Genomic DNA, 19,724 nt, shown 5'->3' on the forward strand with positions numbered 1-19,724 from the left:
TGTGCTACAATGCAAATATGTCCTGTACTGACTTTGTGGGACCTTGCCTGGTTTACTACGTGTTACCACAACACAATAGTGTGAATGGGCCCTTAAAGTGGTTGTAAGCCCTTTTATATATCCAGTGAAGTGACTAGAATCAGGTGATACACAGATGAAAATAATTCACCTACATAAGTTGTACTCTTTTATCTGAGGCTATTTGTCCTGTACAGCCTTCTACAACACACAGATAAAAGGATTCTTATCAGTAGCAAAAAGCAAGTGATCTGAAATCACACACACTGCAGAGCTAGAGCACAGAGCTGAGTGTAATCTGAAAGCTGATTGCAGGAAAGAGACGCACCCCCTCTCCAACAGACTCATACAAAGAGCTGAAGGTATGAGTAATCTGATGTGCGCTTGGGGGGGGGGTCCCTGGAGACTTAAAGGTCTGCTCAATTCATTAGGAGTGAGTCATACAGATAGAGAGAGGAACCAGATGCAATGCTTTGGATTCAGGTTAGTACATACTATAGTGGCATGTGCTTTGTTCATTTTACATGTCTGAGGTTTACAACTGCTTTAATATTCCAGAACAGCTAGCTTTGCATGGATATACTCTTGGAATAATGCCATCTACAGTTACTTATTGGTTTCAATGCCCAAACGTTTATGATATTAACTTTTTTTGGACAGTAAAAACAGCTAGATAGCATGCAGGGTGCAATAAGCCATATGGATTCAGTCTGAAAAGATTTGGTTGCATTTACATTTGCCATGATTAAAGTGACACTAAACTTATTTTTATTTTATATATCTATCATTGTAAAATATCAAGTATACCATATCTGCTTTTGATAAAAAAGGCTCTTTACATTGTTTTGTCCTGTGCACATTCTCTACCTTTCACTGATGCACCGCACCGCTACTGGTGTACAGCAAGCAGTGTTATAATTTCTGGTCAAGTGCTCCATTCTATGTGTACTACAATACCCATAGAGCTGAATGTGTCTGCAGGTATTTGTGTAGTCCATCTAGGGGTGAGCAGGAAATGGTGGCCATGTTCACATACACAAGGGGGACATAGAGAACATAGGCATCCATCCTAGAACAGGAAGAATAGCAGGAAAAAAGCTTGCATTTGAGAGATGAAAGGAAGGACTGGAGAGATCGAAGGTACATTATATATATATATATATATATATATATATATATATATATACACACACACACACACACATACGCACATACCTTATATTTAGACATATTGCGTTAATATTATTTTATATAAATAATTGAGTTTAGTGTCACTTTAAGACAAAGCAAAGAGTTTTTTTCGATAAATGTTGAGGCATACACAATATTAACCTGCTGCTCCAATAAAACGTTTCCCTAGACAACCACATTAAAGCAGCCTCCAAATGTCTTTGTCCATTTGAGAATAGCAATATAATCCATGAAGAGTCCCACTCGATCAGATTTTACATTCTGTACCGAAGACACTTTTGATGTAATTTGCACTTATTAAAATATAACACACAATCATATTTGGAAATATATTTTCAATCTGTGAAGCCCTGATTATAAGATTATTTAACCATAATATTTAGGACTTTAATTATTTTTATGTAAATATTGTTTGTACTAAAATATTATAGCTTTTTTTTTAATATGGTCTTCCATAAACACTAAGGGCAAATCTGTAACAAACTTGGATAAAGTGCACATCAGTCTACAGGAGGGGCAAGAAAGTGATTTGATTTTCAACACTGCGAAGCATTCAAAATTCCTTTGGTGCATGTAGACAGATATTTGCCTTGGGCTGTCTCCACCAGCTTAGCTGTGATTCATATTTTTATGGTTTATTAAAATGTGACTCCTCATTCTAAATCCTTCCTGCGCCTGAATGGAAAAACATTTTAGATTAGTATAGCAAGTCAAAAAAACAACAACAACCTAGTATCCATCTGTGCCATCACCTCTACTCAGTACCCGTCTTTTGTACTTTATGTTTTATTTCCTATCTTCATGTAGTTGATCACCGGGGGCTGTCAATCATGTCAGCAAAGGAGGAAGGCGGTAGGAAGGCAGTCTTTAGAGAATGTAAGCATGGATACTGCACTTAAATGGGATCGAAGGCAGCAATGTTAAACAAGTGAAAAAACTCCAATGCCGCGTACACAAGATCGGACATTCCGACAACAAAACTGTGGATTTTTTTTTCCGACGGATGTTGGCTCAAACATGTCTTGCATACACACGGTCACACAAATGTTGTCTGAAATTCCGACCACTAATAACACGGTCACGTACAACATGTACAACGGCACTATAAAAGGGAAGTTCAATACCAAGTGCGCCACCCTTTGGGCTCCTTCTGCTAATCTTGTGTTAGTAGTTTGGTAAGAGACGATTCGCACTTTTCAGTCCGTTACTGCTCTTCAGAAATAATAAAGAAATCAGTTTGTCAGAACTCTGTGTGAATATCAGCAGCAAAACAACTTCATTATTCTAGCATTATAACGAAAAGTATGCGCTGCATTAAAAGATTAAAAAATTTGCAGCGTGACGAATGTGCTATCTCCATTACAAACGCTAGTTTTACCAGACCGAGCACTTCCGTCTCGTACTTGATTCAGAGCATGCATGGAATTTTGTGCGTCGGAATTGTCTACACACGCTCGGAATTTACGAGAACGGATTTTGCTGTCGGAAAATTTGAGAACCAGCTCTCAAAATTTTTGTTATTCGGAAATTCCAACAGCAAATGTCCGATGGAGCCTACACACGGTCGGAATTTCCGACAACAAGCTCCCATCGAACATTTGTTGTCGGAAATTCCGAGCGTGTGTACGTGGCATTAGTTAGACCACCCTGTAACGAAAGTACTTCATAACTGGGTACTAAAAGATCCCATCACCAGAGTCTCAGATATAAAAAACGGATTTTACCCACCCCATGAAGTTTACAGGGTCGGTCCATCCACAACTGACATTTCAGTGTTTGGAGGACTGATCCTTTAAGTTCCTCAGAAGAGTAACAGAAAACAGCATAGCTAAGCTGATGTGTGCCACCTAGGTCAAATGTCTGCATTTATGCACCACAAATCCCTGCAACAGCAAAGAAATTAAAAGCAACGGATCATCAAGTACACTACCAATATTGAAATTGGTTTACAAAAAAAATTCAAATTTTAGCTACAGAATATTTTTGGCTCACTTCTAATAGCAAAAGCAGCAACATTTGTTTCAGAAAAAAATAAAACAAGACATCCACTGATTGTAGCAGCATACAAGATGCCCGCAATAACACACACTGCAGGCCTGGTAAGCATTAACCTGACAAAAAAGTACTTATCAAATATGGATTTACAATAAATCCTAGAGGTAACATGTTTTACTTTTACATTGCTTCCTGGCAAATAACAGATCACTTTCTGCACAGGGGAAATCATTTAAAACACATAACAAATAGGTCATGGCAGTTACTAAAAATACATTTCTTAAGGGTTTACACAACTGATCTATGTTCCCCACACACATAGATGGCACTAGGCCGAATTCGTCTTCTAGTGTGACCAGGTAACTGGGGTAAAAATTTGAAGTATTTCGGCATTAGATCCAAACAAGCGTCCCGGAATTTCTTTATCCTCCAGTAGTAGATTATTGGGTTTAGTGCAGACTTGAGGTAGCATAGCCAAAGGAGCCAAGTGCTTATCTCAAAAAAATTGTTCTGGCTGTAGAAGTCACTGTTGAATGTAGCAACTAGGCTGTAAGTAGTGAATGGTGCCCAGCAGACTATAAAGACAATGAATAAAATTAAAATGGTGGTGAAGGCACGAGTTTTAAAGCTGATGTCTATATTCATTTGAAAAGGCCTTTGAAGGCTCATTAGGCCTAGCTTGCTTGCCTGGCTGAGGCATATGCTATCCGGATGGCTATGTATACGGACTGCATTGTGGCGCACAGTGTTCAGTATGCCCATAAAAGCATAAATCATCACCATAAAAGGAATAAAAAAGAAAATTAGGACTATCAGTATTACATAAGCTTTATAACCAGCATTGGTGGTGTAGCCAAAAACACACTGTGGAGCTCTAGAGGGTACCTGTAATTGTGGGTTGCCAACAGCGAGAGGAAAAGCCACACAAAACGAAGTTGCCCATGAAATAACTATGAGAATCTTTGCCCGATATGGGTTCAGCTTGTCCTGTTTCTGAACAATGATTAGAAACCTGTCAATGCTTATTATAAGCAGGATAGCAACGCCCTCTATTACAAACAACCAAAAGAACATGGCTGATACTCTGCAGAATACTTCTCCAAAGATCCACTCGGTAACAATGATAGTTATCAATGCAAAGGGCATGTTCAGAATAGAAAGCAGCAAGTCAGCAAATGCCAGGCTTGCAAGTAGAATATTAATTGCAGATCGCATGGCAGCTTTTTGGTAGACCATAAGACAGACCACAAAATTTCCTAGGAATGACAGCAAAAGAATAATAACCATTACCGAAGAAAGGATTATTTGAAGGGGCAAATTTAAGGTCTCCAAATTATCTTTTGTAGACTGGGTAGCAGTAGAAGCTGTAGTGTTCAATGGTAAAGTACCAGCTGTGGTCATGGCAACTGGTACGTATTTTGGTGGTAGATCTAGGCTGCCACGAAATGTAGACTGAGGTGTCGTTATGTTTGTATAGCCATTTTCATAGATGATATGTGTACTGTAGGATGTCACGGGATGAGCCGGTGTAAGCATTGCTGAAAACACCATACTTGTATATGCCAAGTTTTTCAAAGGACTTCAGCAATTCTGGAAAGTTGTTGTGCTCCATGATTCTTGTTGTGATGGCAGAAGTGGTATGAACGTAGGTCTGTAGTCCATTCCAAAAAGGTCTTCATAGAACTGAAAAGAGAAAGAAAACATTGATTAAAACTGTATAATGTATTTAACTCTAGACTGCACACCATAAATACCACTATTTCAATATGCCATATTTATCGGCGTATAGCACGCACAGTCGTATAACACGCACCCTAACTTTAAGAGGGAAGTTTCAGGAAAAAAAACTTTCCACAGCCCCCTGCGTATTACATGCAGGCACAGTTTACCCCCTATTTTCAGGGTAAAAAAGTGAGTGTTATACGCCAATAAATACAGTAATCGTTTTGATAAATTGAACTGTATCTTTCACATATTAACTGCATTAAACATGTGGTTAAAAAAACCTCAAAATAGATTACTTACGGGTTTTATACTACTGATTGATAATATATTATCTTATGTACCAAGTACTGTATGATTCGATGGACCGAAGAAAATGATTGTACTGTTTTTGTACTTACCTGTTTTCTTAAAAACCAATAAAAATTATTGAAAAAAAATATATTATGTTTTCACTAAAAAGGGATAATGAAACCTACTCAAAAAGCCAATAAAATTAAACCAAACCAACCATTGCTTTGTTTAAACCAATAATTTGCAGAAATGATCAAAGCCGTGATTGAACGATTGTTTTTATATATATAGATTTATATGCAAAAAGTTGTTTATTGTTCACAAATAATCATTCAAAATCAGGACATCTGGCAGCTGGACTAGACTAATGGATTACCAAATCTTAGGCTCTGTTCCCACCTCAAAAAGGAGCAACACACATTTTTTTATTTTGCAAATAAAAAATGCGTGCACTAAACGTAGTCGTGCTGTCAGTTCAAGGCCTATATTACAAAAGCCAGGAACCAAGCATACTCCCAAAATCAATACCATCAAACATTTTCTTGGTCTGCATTGAACTTCTCTGTGTAGTGGAGCAACATCCCTCCAGCTGATATCCCACACTGAAAAGTGATCCAAGTACAATCATAAATAAAATATTTTAGATTTTTATAAAAAGGAAGAGCCCATGGCTATCCAGTAAACATATGGCCCCTTTCACATGGGCATTGAAATGAGCAGGGTATCAGCGGACCACTCTGCTCTATGGGTGGCCTGGAGTAAATGGACTCCGCTGTTTGTTTAAACCCAACTTCCCTAGATTAAAGAGGACATATCCACTTCTGTTTTTTTAACAGACCAGATGTAGACTAGTGTAAACAGACAGAAGTCTGTTTACACCCGCTGGTCTATAAGGGTGAATGAACTGTCCGATCAGGTCTGTCTGAAAAATCAGACAGACCTGACTGGTCCCTTCTATAAGGGATAGAACTGTGCTAGAATCAGAAAATTTCCTCCATTTACTTTAGTTTAGTTAATCCCTAGCAGAACAAAGTCAAGTTAGAGAGCTGCATTAGAAAATGTTTGTCTCTCTCTCCCTCTTGCCTCACCAATCACATTCAAACCTTTAAAAGTTAGGTTTAAATGTGATTGTTGGGAAACGGTTTACTGGCTTGCAAGTAAGCAGCAAGGAGGGTGTTCCACCATCACAAATGGAAGCAGGGGCGACGCCCCCCCTAATCCAGTGTACATATTTGCCAGCACACCATGGATCAACAAATCACTATTCAAAGTTTTTTTTTAATTGCAGAGAGATCACATCCCAGAGACAATTGCAACATTTTGGAGTCACGCAGGACCCCTTCGTCAGGCACATGATAAAGTGTAACAGTGTCAAAGCAGAATATAAATACAACCACCAATCAGATCAAATAAAATTGTACCACCCCAACATCTGACATCAAATCCCACCAAAACTCATTAAAAACTAAAATGGTGACTAGGTTACATGTTGCAGGCTTGAACATTAAATTCCTACTACTGGGGAATGCCACCCGCATGGATCGCTTTAATATGGGCACAGCAGCCAAATGCACACGATCTAAAACAAGCTGTCACTAGGACCCAGATGCACAGGCCGCCAATCACAACGTGCCACGTATGTGTGCCGTCACCGCCACAGAAACCTGTGACGTCAGGACGACACCGCATTGGGTATACCCGCGACGTCAGGCCGACACCGCATTAGGTATACCAGAAAGTGAAAAGGAAAGGGTGAGTAGTGAAAGCGTATATGAGTAAAGCTAGGAAAAAGCGAGAAACGTCAGAAAGGCAAATCAGAGATAAGAGGAAAAATAAGAGGACAAAAATGCAAAGGATATTAGTGGAAATCCTAACAGCAGAGACAAAATGAGAATAGCAATGAATAAATAGAAAGAAAAAAAAGGGGGGGGGGAGGCAAGAAAAGGGGGGGAAAGAATGCAAGTACAAATAAAAATGTAAATGTAAAAAGCAGAAAAAAATAGGGGGAGAAAAAAAGAGAGAAACCTGGGGGAAAAAAAATAGTGTGACAAATGGCTCCTGTGTGCCACGCTAATATCAATGCTTAAAAAGTTTATAAGATATTTTAGTGTGAGAGCCAGTGGCAACTAAATTGCCACATTAGGCCCTTAAAGTATAAAGAGTCTGCAGACAGAAATAATCTGTCGGCTACCCAAAGTATGTATCCCAAGTGAGCATAGAGTGTGAGAAACAGAAAGGAAAAAAGTAAGAGCAAGAGAAGAATAAGAGATAAATTACATAGTATGTACTATAAAAGATCAAGTACCACCCAGACTTGACATAATCATGAATTATAAAGATGGCACATCATTGTGTTTGTCTGAAACAAATATGCCAAAAAAGATGAAAAATTTGATAAAAATACATAAAGTAAAGAGAGCATTATCAGTCATCAAGGAAACATGTAAGAGATAGATTGGTGTTGAGGCCACCAGGCTGTATCGTGCCCAACATGTGTATCCAACATGCCTCGCGGCGGAGGAGCAATCGTTCATGATCAACTCCCCTATTGGGTTGCTTGACGTTTTCAATCACCATACCAAGCAACTTGTGTGTTTGGTGCTTAGATGTCACAAATTGTAACGCTACGGGTTTGTTGGGGACAACCTGTTCACCCTTTTCAGCTTTGGCCAAAGCTACCCTAAATGTCGCTTCTGTACTTCTGGAACCGTTTCTTAAACGGGCCAATCGTCTTTCCAACATAGGCCAATGTGCAAGGGCATCCTAAAATGTACACACAAAAGTCTGTGTTGCAATTGAAATAAATCTTGTATTTGATAACGGTTTCCCCTGTGTTACCCCCTAATCCATGCGCCAGGCCTCTAATCTACACTGCAAACTATACTCTCACCTACTGTTCCTGTAACAAAGCTACCCTTTTGGATTTCAAAACTGGAAACAATGGTCACAGGCTGCAAAAGCAAGGATTTAAGTACTCTACTAAAAAAACAAAAAAACTTCAGAACAGATGTTTTGGATTTACATACACTTTAGAGAAGAATTAACACTACAACCTAATTTGTATTTGTAAACCCTTTAGGGCAGGGCTCAAAATTTTAAGTCCTGAGCTACTAGCCAGGCCTCAAGAGTTACTCGCCACCAGTTGCCACACCCAACCCCTACCCTGCCCCCCCACTAAACACGTCCTCATAAATTATCTCATGAAATTACACATTAAATGTTTTATGCAGAATTAAGCAAAATTATCTGTGCTCATTAATGCAGCCTCACCCGTCTCCACTAATGCAGCCTCATCCGTGTCCATCATGCTGCCTACCTGTGTCCATAATGCAGCCTGCGTGTATCGGTAATGCTGGGGAACAGAAGAGAGGAAGTGCATTAGCCGGCCGGATGATAAGAGCGCAGAGGGACAGCTTTGATTTAAATTGCTGCGTGTTCCCGCTGCTCGGCAACATATTCAGACCCGCCCCCTGGCCGGGAGGCTTTGATTCATGTCACTCGTCTCGGGATTGGACAGGTAATCTGTCTATCAAATTCCCAGGGACCAGGGGGCGGGGCTGTGTGTGACAGCGAGTGCGGGGAACACTCGGCTATTGCAAAGAAAGCCGCTAGTGATGTCCCCCGCACTCTGAATCATACAGCCATCTCTCTCCTCTCTAATCCCCTCCACAAGCATTGGGAGAAGGACTCCCATACAGCCCGCCGCCTGGCAGTGCTCGCCCCCCTCTCTCCCAGGCAACCCTTCCTCGCATGACCTCAAAATTCACTCGCAAAATGCGAGCAGGCGAGTGGATTTTGAGGGCTGCTTTAGGGGACCAAGCACATGGACTTATCCATGCTGTGTAAGGAAGAAAAAAAAAAAGAACATCATTATTCGGGACACTCTTCAGGAGGTAGGTGTTTCATTATCAAGAATAGAAAGTAAATACAGAGGGTTTAAAGCAAGATGCAAAACTACTGGCAAGACCCTTCAAATGCAGCTTTATAGATCACTTTGAAGGCTTCAAGCACATTGGGCCTTTAGTCCCAGTCCATAAGGTTTCAGATTTTAGATGCGGGTGGAGGTGTACCATCCAACCCCGCTATCTGCACCCTGCAATAAAATTTGAGAGCTTGACAGCTACAGTATCTGGATGGGTCACCAAGCAGTATTAACATTTAAGGCAGCACATGCCCAAGGATGAATGCCCACAGTAAAAGCAGTATGCATTCTGGCACTGCAGCAGCTAACAGAGTTTGACAGACTGCCAGCAGTGAGGCTTGATGGTGCACCTGTGCCCACCGCCAAAGACAAAACGCCAGAGCCTTATGCACCTGAGCTGAACGCCCACTGTACATGGGGCCTAAAAGTGATCTATTGTTGGCTTCAATCAGCAAGCAACAGCAGTGATCTATTGCTGCAAGGAGAGGCGGGGCAGAGCTGATGTTACATTACATCCCTCCTGATGTAAACACAAAGCATAAGTGTTTTTCACAGAAGACCCCTACAAGCACTCCTATGAAATGCTGTGTGGCATGACCTGAAACCTAGGAGCTCATCATTCCAGCTCTTGGGCTTAGGACTGATGACCAGCTTCCATTTTAGAACAGCATTGGGGACCTATGTGGTCAATATAACAAAACCGAGGTTATTGCATGAAGGTAATTTCCTCCTTTGGAACTACTATTGTTTTGGGCCAATTAAGATAGACTACTGACTTTAGATGACCCCAAAGAAAAAAAAAAGTAAAAGGGTGTTAGGTCTGGAGACCCAATGCCATGTACACACAAGCGGAATTTCCGTCGGAAAAAAGTTGCATACACACGGTCACACAAAAGTTCTCTGAACTTTCGAGCGTTAAGAACACGGTGACGTACAACACTTAGACGGGGTGAGAAAAAGAAGTTCAATGCTTCCGGCAATGCGTGTTTTTTTCCCAGTCGGAATTGCATACAGACAAACGGATTTTGCGAAAAATTGAGAACCTGCTCTCAAACTTCACATCACACTGTTGTTGGCGGAAATTCCGCTTGTGTGTATGGGGCATAAGAGGCCATTACACTGTACCTCACCTTCTTTATATGACAGGTCTTACCCATTCCATACTCTATCCAAAACTAAAATAAACAGTTTTGGCTTTCGATTTAAGTTATGCTTTAGCAATACAACATTTTTTGTAGGACAATTGTATAGCCTGCCCTACTGAATTGGGTTGTTTGAATGATATAAAGGCATTGATTTACCAAAACTGGAGAGTGCAAAATCTGGTGCAGCTGAGCATGGTAGCCAATCAGCTTCTAACTTCAGCCTGTTCAATTAAACTTTGACAAAGAAAAATGGAAGCCGATTGGTTTCTATGCAGAGCCGCACCAGATTTAGCACGCTGCAGTTTGAGAGTATTGGAGTATATGAACTCGTTCTCTGGCATTATTTTTCTACCCGCTATTAGCCTGTATAAAGCAAGCACTGGTGGGAAGTTTCAATTATAAACTAGAGGTTTCAATGACGTCTCAAGATCAGGGGATTCATTTTTAAGAGAAATTAAAAATAAAATATGATAATTACAGCTAAAATTGCTATTACTTGGTAAAATGAATAAGCTGATGTAATGAAGAGTACAAACTAGACATGAGGTATATTATATAGATCTCTTCTGTTTAGAAGGGGTTAAGCTTTGGAGAGTTCTTTGAAATGATAGAGATACCTCAGCTGAGGCCTCATTTATGACCCAACTGTCTCCATAGCAACCATATAAATCTATCTAGTAAGAGTATCCTAAATTCCAGTCATTTTCATCTGCAAAAATACCCAACAGAAAAAAAAAAAAAGAAAGAAATCAAGATTAAAAAATAGCATTTGTAAATTTTTTGAAGTCAAACGCTGGAGAAACCATTCTGCTGATGAATGCGGATAATTGAACACTGAGGGCAAGAGAGATAAACATACCACAAAGGCAACTGTGAACATTGCAATATGGCCAATTAATCAAGATACTGGAACTCTAGCAGCACCAGTATACAGTAGCTCAAACTAACATAAAACAGCACATGTGGAGATTGATGATAAAATCCCACTGAAACAGAACATAAAATAGTATGCAAGGAGATTAACAATAACTAAATTCAAATGAAACATGACCTTCACTAAAACATATTTTTCAAAACGGTAAAATTATATATGTATATATATTGGCCTAGATTCAGGTACGGCCGATCTACGTTGCGCGGGCGTAGCGTACCGTATTTACGCTACGCCGCCGCAACTTAGAGAGGCAAGTGTTGTATTCACAAAGCACTTGCCTCCTAAGTTATGGGAGCGTAGCGTAAATGGGCCGGCGTAAGCATGCGTAATTCAAAGCAGGCTGTAGGGGGCATGTTGTATTTAAATGAGGCTTGACCCCATGTAGATGCATGGCCGAACGAACGGCGCATGCGCGCGCATGCTCAGTATCACGTCGTATTTACGCCCACAAATACGTCGGCTCAATGCCTGTGACGTGAACGTAATTTACGCACAGCCCTATTCGCGTACGACTTACGCAAACGACGTAAAAAGATACGCTTGTTCCGACGTCCATACTTTGCATGGGATGCGCCACCTAGAGACCAGCTTTATCTTTACGCCGGCGTATCTCGAACGTAAACGGCGTAACTAATTGCGACGGGCGCACGTACATTCGTGAATCAACGTATCTAGTCATTTGCATATTCTATGCCGAACTCAACGGAAGCGCCACCTAGCGGCCAGCGTAAATATGCACCCTAAGATACGACGGCGTAGGAGACTTACGCCGCTCATATCTTAGCCTAATTTAGGCGTATCTGGTTTCCAGAATACGCTTAAATTTACGACGGCGCAGATTCGGACTTACGACGGCGTATCTACTGATACGCCGACGTAAGACTCTGAGAATCTGGCCCATATACAGTGATGAAAATAAGTATTTGAACACCCTGCTATTTTGCAAGTTCTCCCACTTGGAAATCATGGAGGGGTCTGAAATTGTTATCGTGGTGCATGTCCACTGTGAGAGACATAATAAAAAAAATAATCCAGAAATCACAATGTATGATTTTTTTTAACTATTTATTTGTATGATACAGCTGCAAATAAGTATTTGAACACCTGAGAAAATCAATGTTAATATTTGGTACAGTAGCCTTTGTTTGCAATTACAGAGGTCAAACGTTTCTTGTAGTTTTTCACCAGGTTTGCACACACTGGAGGAGGGATTTTGGCCCACTCCTCCACACAGATCTTCTCTAGATCAGTCAGGTTTCTGGGCTGTCGCTGAGAAACACAGAGTTTGAGCTCCCTCCAAAGATTCTCTATTGGGTTTAGGTCTGGAGACTGGCTAGGCCACGCCAGAACCTTGATATGCTTCTTACAGAGCCACTCCTTGGTTATCCTGGCTGTGTGCTTCGGGTCATTGTCATGTTGGAAGACCCAGCCTCGACCCATCTTCAAAGCTCTAACTGAGGGAAGGAGGTTGTTGCCCAAAATCTCGCAATACATGGCCCCGGTCATCCTCTCCTTAATACAGTGCAGTCGCCCTGTCCCATGTGCAGAAAAACACCCCCAAAGCATGATGCTACCACCCCCATGCTTCACAGTAGGGATGGTGTTCTTGGGATGGTACTCATCATTCTTCTTCCTCCAAACACGGTTAGTTCTAAAAAAAAGTTCTATTTTGGTCTCATCTGACTACATGACTTTCTCCCATGACTCCTCTGGATCATCCAAGTGGTCATTGGCAAACTTAAGACGGGCCTTGACATGTGCTGGTTTAAGCAGGGGAACCTTCCGTGCCATGCATGATTTCAAACCATGACGTCTTAGTGTATTACCAACAGTAACCTTGGAAACGGTGGTCCCAGCTCTTTTCAGGTCATTGACCAGCTCCTCCCGTGTAGTCCTGGGCTGATTTCTCACCTTTCTTAGGATCATTGAGACCCCACGAGGTGAGATTTTGCATGGAGCCCCAGTCCGAGGGAGATTGACAGTCATGTTTAGCTTCTTCCATTTTCTAATGATTGCTCCAACAGTGGACCTTTTTTCACCAAGCTGCTTGGCAATTTCCCCGTAGCCCTTTCCAGCCTTGTGGAGGTGTACAATTTTGTCTCTAGTGTCTTTGGACAGCTCTTTGGTCTTGGCCATGTTAGTAGTTGGATTCTTACTGATTGTATGGGGTGGACAGGTGTCTTTATGCAGCTAATGACCTCAAACAGGTGCATCTAATTTAGGATAATAAATGGAGTGGAGGTGGACATTTTAAAGGCAGACTAACAGGTCTTTGAGGGTCAGAATTCTAGCTGATAGACAGGTGTTCAAATACTTATTTGCAGCTGTATCATACAAATATAATCATAGTTAAAAAATCATAAATTGTGATTTCTGGATTTTTTTTTTTTGATTATGTCTCTCACAGTGGACATGCACCTACGATGACAATTTCAGACCCCTCCATGATTTCCAAGTGGGAGAACTTGCAAAATAGCAGGGTGTTCAAATACTTATTTTCCTCACTGTATATATATATATATATATATATATATATATATATATATATATATATATATATATATATATATATATATATATAAGAAGGCCAGTATGGTGGCCTGAGTTTATGGGAGGAGCCCGGAGGGTATTTAAGCAGCCCACTCACACATGCTCTTTGTCGGTTCAGTGTGCAGTACTACACGTCACTGGGCCGACTCTTCCCAGCTCACCTCATGTCCGTGAGTCTGCGCATTCAATCGCATTCGACACCCTCCCGCCCTCCCCTTTTTCAGGGCACTTCTCAGCATGTCCTTCTTCAATTAACTACCCATTACTTACCTTGGGTATGCCCCCTTTTCTTGGCATACTGACCAGACCACCAAGGCACACTTCAGGTCTATTTATGTTGTAAGTCTTGTCGCGTGTTTATGTGATCCACATCTCTCTCGGTCAGAGGGTAACGACCATAAATATATATACACACAAACAAACACACGCATACATATACATACACACATAAAACTTTTTTTGCCTTCATAACCACTTTAAGGCCCCTTTCACATTGAGGAGTTTTTCAGGCGGTACAGCGCTAAAAATAGCGCTGCTATCCCGCCTGAAAAACTCCTGCCCAGCTACCTCAATGTGAAAGCCGAAGGGCTTTCACACTGAGGCGATGCGCTGGCGGGAGACAAAAAAATCTCCTGTCGGCAGCATCTTTGGAGCGGTGAGAGGAGCGGCGTGTATACCGCTCCTTCACCGCTCCTTCCCATTGAAAACAATGGGAACCGCGGCAATACCGCCCGCAATGCGCCTCTATATAGGCGCATTGCGGGCGGTATTAACCCTTTATCGGCCGCTAGCGGGGGTTAATACCGCACCGCTAGCGGCTGATTTCCACGGCAATCCCGGTGGTATAACGCCGCTACTTTTAGCGGCGTTATACCGCCACTGCAGCTCCCGCCCCAGTCTGAAAGGGGCCTAAGTAAAAAAAGTGTTTCTTACCTCAATGCATTCTCTAAACTAAGATTAAAAATCTTTTATAAATTGCTCCCCCAAGCCCTCCCTTGAACACTAACATGAGCCCAATCTTGAGAATAGCAGGTAAGTAGGACGTTTGCTATTAAAAAACAAAAAAACACCTTACAATCATTTTAAAATTCAATATTGATGTACATAACTGGTAAAATATCAAAACAAATTGGAGGGCCTATACAGGTTGCTGAAATCAGAGTAGGCAGACAGCCTATATAAACACTATTAGATTGTAAGCTCCCAGAGGCAAGGCCCTCCTAACCGTGTATTAAATTGTTGCTGTATTGTCTCCTTTATATTGTCAAGTGATGCGCAAACTGGTGGCGCTATATAAATCCTGTATAACAATAATACTAATGGGATACTGTAGTCTCGTCATGGATTACATTAAAGGGGTTGTAAACCCTCGTGGTTTTTCACCTTTATGCATCCTATGCAAGGACGCACACACCCTCTCTGGCCGGGGTCCCAGCTCTTGATTGGATAGATTGATAGCAGCGCAGCCATTGAAATCCAATGACACGGGCGCCAGTGGGCGGGGCCGAGTCCGGAATTCTGTGTCTTTGGACACAAATGCTCGACTCGGGAGCGCTCCCGCACACCAACTCCCAGGGAGAGCCCTTCTCCTAGGGGGTTTCCCAATGCGGGGAGCAGCCACGAGCATCGTTGGAGGACACCAGATAATGAGGATCAGAGCCAAAATGAACTGCACAGTGGAGATAAGTATGATACAAGGGTTTACAACCCCTTTAACTGAAGCTCTGCCCCATTTTTAGTTACTGGTGTTGAAGCAATTATTGCCAATTTTAAAAGCAAATACACACACACACACACACACACACACACACACACACAATACAAGGGAAGCCTATGCAATATTGTGATATGCAATATTCTATATGCTTTTCAAAGGTATGAGCAAGAGACACTAAACTGAGAGGGGATTTCTGGATGATCCCCAGTTCTCATAAAGTTGTGGAAAAAATTTGTTGGTAACCTTCCACAAAAAACAGAAGAACCCATGATTTCTTTTAACTTGAAACTGACCAAAGTACGGTAATTGTTATTCATCAGTTTTTCGTCCACGTGTAAGAAAACCAGGCTTTGCTTTTGATTTTTGATACAACCAAATATATTTTAAATAAAACAAATGAATACGGCATGTACAAAACTTTTGGGACCCTTCACCTAATGAACACAACACAACCTTTGAAGGCCATCACTACAAACAAGTGACTTCTGCACCTGGCAACAGGTAATTTTGGCCAACTGCTTCAATCGTCCAAAGTTTGAAGGAAGCCTTTCTCAAGCCTGGTACACACGATTGGATTTTCCGTGGACAAAGCGTAGGACTTTTGTCTTGCATAACAAACAGCAAAGAATTGTCGGCCCCCTTTGGGCAACTTCTGCTAATGTTGCGTTATGGTTAGCATTGCTTCTGAGCATGCGTGGTTGTACTTTGGAGTTTTGTCCAATGGAATTCTGTACACACAATCGGATAATCCGACAACACATTTGTTGTCAGAAAATTTTAGCGCATGCTATCCAACATCTGTTGGCGAAAAATCCGACAATTGTCCGATGGAGCATACAAACGGTCAGATTTTCCGACAACAGCCTGTCATCACACAATTCATGTCGGAAAATACGATTGTGTGTACGGGCCTTAAGACTGCATGTTTCAGCTTTGTCCGTTGATGTTAAATAGCATAGAGATCAGGAATCCTAGAAGGCCACTTTAGAATAGTGTTTTGTTCTTAGTCTGTCAATCTTGGGTGATTCTAGCTGCTTTTTTTGTGTCATAATCCTGTTGGAGGACCCATGACCTGTGGCAGACAGATCTGACACTTAAGCCTCGTACACACGACCCAGAAACTCGACGAGCGAAACACATCGTTTTGCTCGTCTAGTTCCTTGTTAGGCTGTCGAGGATCTCGGCGAGCCAAATTTCTCCATTACAGTTGAGGAAAAAGAAGACATGCTCTCTTTTTGGCTCGACCGGATCCTCGACAGTTTCCTCATCGAAAAGTGTACACACGACCGGTTTCCTCGAAAAAAAAAAAAAAAAAAACAGCAAGTTTCTTGCTGGTTTTTGCCGAGAAACTCGGTCGTGTGTACGAGGCCTTAAGAAATTTGCCTTTCAGATTTCCTTGACAGTCTTGAGATTTCATTGCACCCATCATAGATTCAAGACATGCCCATGCTAGAAACAGCAAAGCAGCCCTAAAACATACTGGAGTCTTCTTTATATTTTATAGTAGAAACAGTGCTCCTTTCTTTAAAGGTTTTTTATCTATAAACTGAGCTGATACGATTTGCCAAAAAGCTCCACATTTTTCATCTGTCCAAAAGATATTGTCCTGGAAGCACTGTGGCTTGTCAATATGTATTTTAGCCAATTCCAGTCTGGCCTTTTAGGTTTCTCTTTCAACCGTGGAAACCTCCTGGGTTTTCTTCCTTTGAGCCAACTTCAGTTTAAAAGCAACAAATGGTATGATCAGACACCGATGTGCCTTGACCTTGGAGTTCAGCTTGTATCTCTTTGGATGTTTTCCTTGACTCTGTGTCTATCATTCACACTATCCTGCAGGTCAATCTGCGATTGCGTTTCCTCTTGCAGCCACATCTAGGAAGAGTTGCTACACTCCCTTGGATTCTAAACTTCTTAATATTTGCAACAGTAGTAGCAGGTACATCAAGCTATATAGAGACATAGAGCACACATGTCAAAAAAAAGGTCTGTGGTCCGAACATTGCTCGCCAGGCCTTGTCAAGTGGCTCTTGCACCCAGTTTTGCAACCGAAACGTGACAGAACTCCATTTCGACATCCCCGCCTTTCACCCACCACTCCCTGTTATCACTTGTAAACACAGAAGCCTTCTGTGTTTACAAAGGCACAGCTTTGCTCTCGGCGTCTACCAGAACAAACAGATCCCTACATACACTCACGGTGGTGACAGATCTCCAGAACCTGAGAGAGAGAGAGAGCGAGAAAGAGAGAGAGAGCGAGCGACAGCGAAAATGATCTGAAAGGCGAGGCAGAGCTGCCTACACAGGGAGGTACTAGAGCCCGGCCAGATAGGAGAGAGATGGAAGGAAGCTAAACCATGTACTCAGTATGCAACGCACTTCTAAACTCTGCACATAGAACACCCTTAGAGCCCATTCACACCTCCGCGACAAGATACGCCGCGTACACGGCGTATTTTGCCGCGAGTGTGTAACTTTTTTTTTTTTTTAACAAAGCCTTCCCATTGCTTTGTATGGCCGAACGACAATGCCGCCTGAAAAAAAGGGTCCGGGACTTTTTTTCAGGCGGCAGGCGTACGGCGTCTATGAGATGTGAACCATCTCCATAGACAGCAATGGGAATTCTCCCCTCCAGCGGCACGAGCGTCCGGCGTCGGGCGTTTTGTCGCGGAGGTGTGAATGGGGCCTTAAACCTTGCACTCTGTATGCAACACACCCCTGAACTCAGTGAGCAGAGAGGGGCTTGTCATCTGCTGGCTCAGTGGAGATCTGCGGACAGATCTCCCGCTGAGCTGGCTGACTCCGTAGCGACGTATGTCCGTGTTCACCCGATCCGATCCGCCAGACGGAAGAAAAATAGGATTTTCTTCCGTCCTATTTTGCGGAGGCGGGCGATTACAGGTGTCAGCGCATGGTCATCCGCTGACACCCGCAATCACATAGGGACCAATGTATGTCCCGTTTTCATCCGCAACGGATGGATGAAAATGCGGACATACAGTCCGCACGTCTGAAAGGGACCTTAAAAGCAAAATGGAAGGATGAGGCAAGTGAATGAGGACTGCACTGAGGTAAAGGAAGCTATTTAGGAAAAAAAAAATTACCTTTACAACCCCTTTAAGGAGCATACAAAACATTGCTGGCCAAGCTGAAGACCTGAGGCAAACCACAAATATGCATTAACGCTTCTTCTAAATAATAGATTGTATCATTTAAGCTTGTGAAACAGCCAAACATTACATGCTCTAAAAAGAGGTCCTCGCTAGGTGTTAAAAGGAGTTGGTGTACGCACATTCCTGCCTCACCACATGCATTACTGTCACTGCAGGAATTATTACATAAAGTCACCAGTTCTTCATCTTTACTCCTGTTTTGTAAATCTGGATGTCAGAGATAATGTCAACACAAATCACCACACAGCGCAATATCTCTGCTTACAGAGAAACAGAAGCCAAGACTCCTACAGACCATTTTGATACGGGAACAATTTCACAGAATACGGTGAGAAAGTGGAAGCTGTTACTTATTTGTGTGAAAGTATGTAAAAGTAACACCATCTCAGGTCTCAGATACGTTGCACAATCGCAGAACGACGCCTCAATAATGGAAATTGTGTAGGTGCCTTATTCCATAAGCCATCATCACATACCCTAGGAGTAGAAACGAGCAGACACACAAAGTGCTATATACATAAAGCCTCCTAATATATCTTTTATATCACAGTTCCCATAGGATGAGTTGTGCTCCACTTAGCAAGATATGAGTTATGTGCAGAACTTCCTCTCACAGTATATTCTCTAATGGCTGTTTGCCAGTGGCAGGTACTGGAAGAAACACTTTGGCTTCATCCACTGACTTTTACAGAGGAAAACTCACTGACCGAATGCTGCCATTGCATTTGCTACAACACACTAACCGGCCACTTTATTAGGTACACCTGCTCAATTGTTTGGTAACACAAATTGCTAACCAGCCAATCACATGGAAGCAACTTAATACATTTAGGCATCTAGACATGGTGAAGACAACTTGCTGAAGTTAAAACGGAGCATTAGAATGAGGAAGAAAGGGGATTTAAGGGATTTTGAATGTGGCATGGTTGTTGGTGCCAGACGGGCTGGTCTGAGTATTTCTGCTGATCTACTGGGATTTTCGCACACGACCATCTCTAGGGTTTATAGAGAATGAACTGAAAAAAGAGAAAATATCCAGTGAGCGGGGGTTGTGTAGACGAAAATG

At 41.9% G+C, this 19,724-nt stretch overlaps 1 protein-coding gene across 1 annotated transcript in view; it reads right to left on the reverse strand.

Moving 5' to 3' along the window:
- Positions 1 to 3,363: 3,363 nt before the first annotated feature.
- The window catches only part of GPR63 (G protein-coupled receptor 63), an 80,022-nt gene continuing 63,661 nt past the window's right edge, over positions 3,364 to 19,724 (reverse strand). Inside the window, exon 2 of the mRNA XM_040350128.1 lies at positions 3,364 to 4,887. Within this exon, the coding sequence (XP_040206062.1) occupies positions 3,493 to 4,755 (1,263 nt within the window). The 5' untranslated portion in view covers positions 4,756 to 4,887 and the 3' untranslated portion in view covers positions 3,364 to 3,492. The remainder of the gene's footprint in view (positions 4,888 to 19,724) is intronic.

The sequence above is a fragment of the Rana temporaria genome, chromosome 4 (genome assembly GCF_905171775.1).
Source record: "Rana temporaria chromosome 4, aRanTem1.1, whole genome shotgun sequence".
NCBI classification, from domain to species: Eukaryota; Metazoa; Chordata; class Amphibia; order Anura; family Ranidae; genus Rana; species Rana temporaria.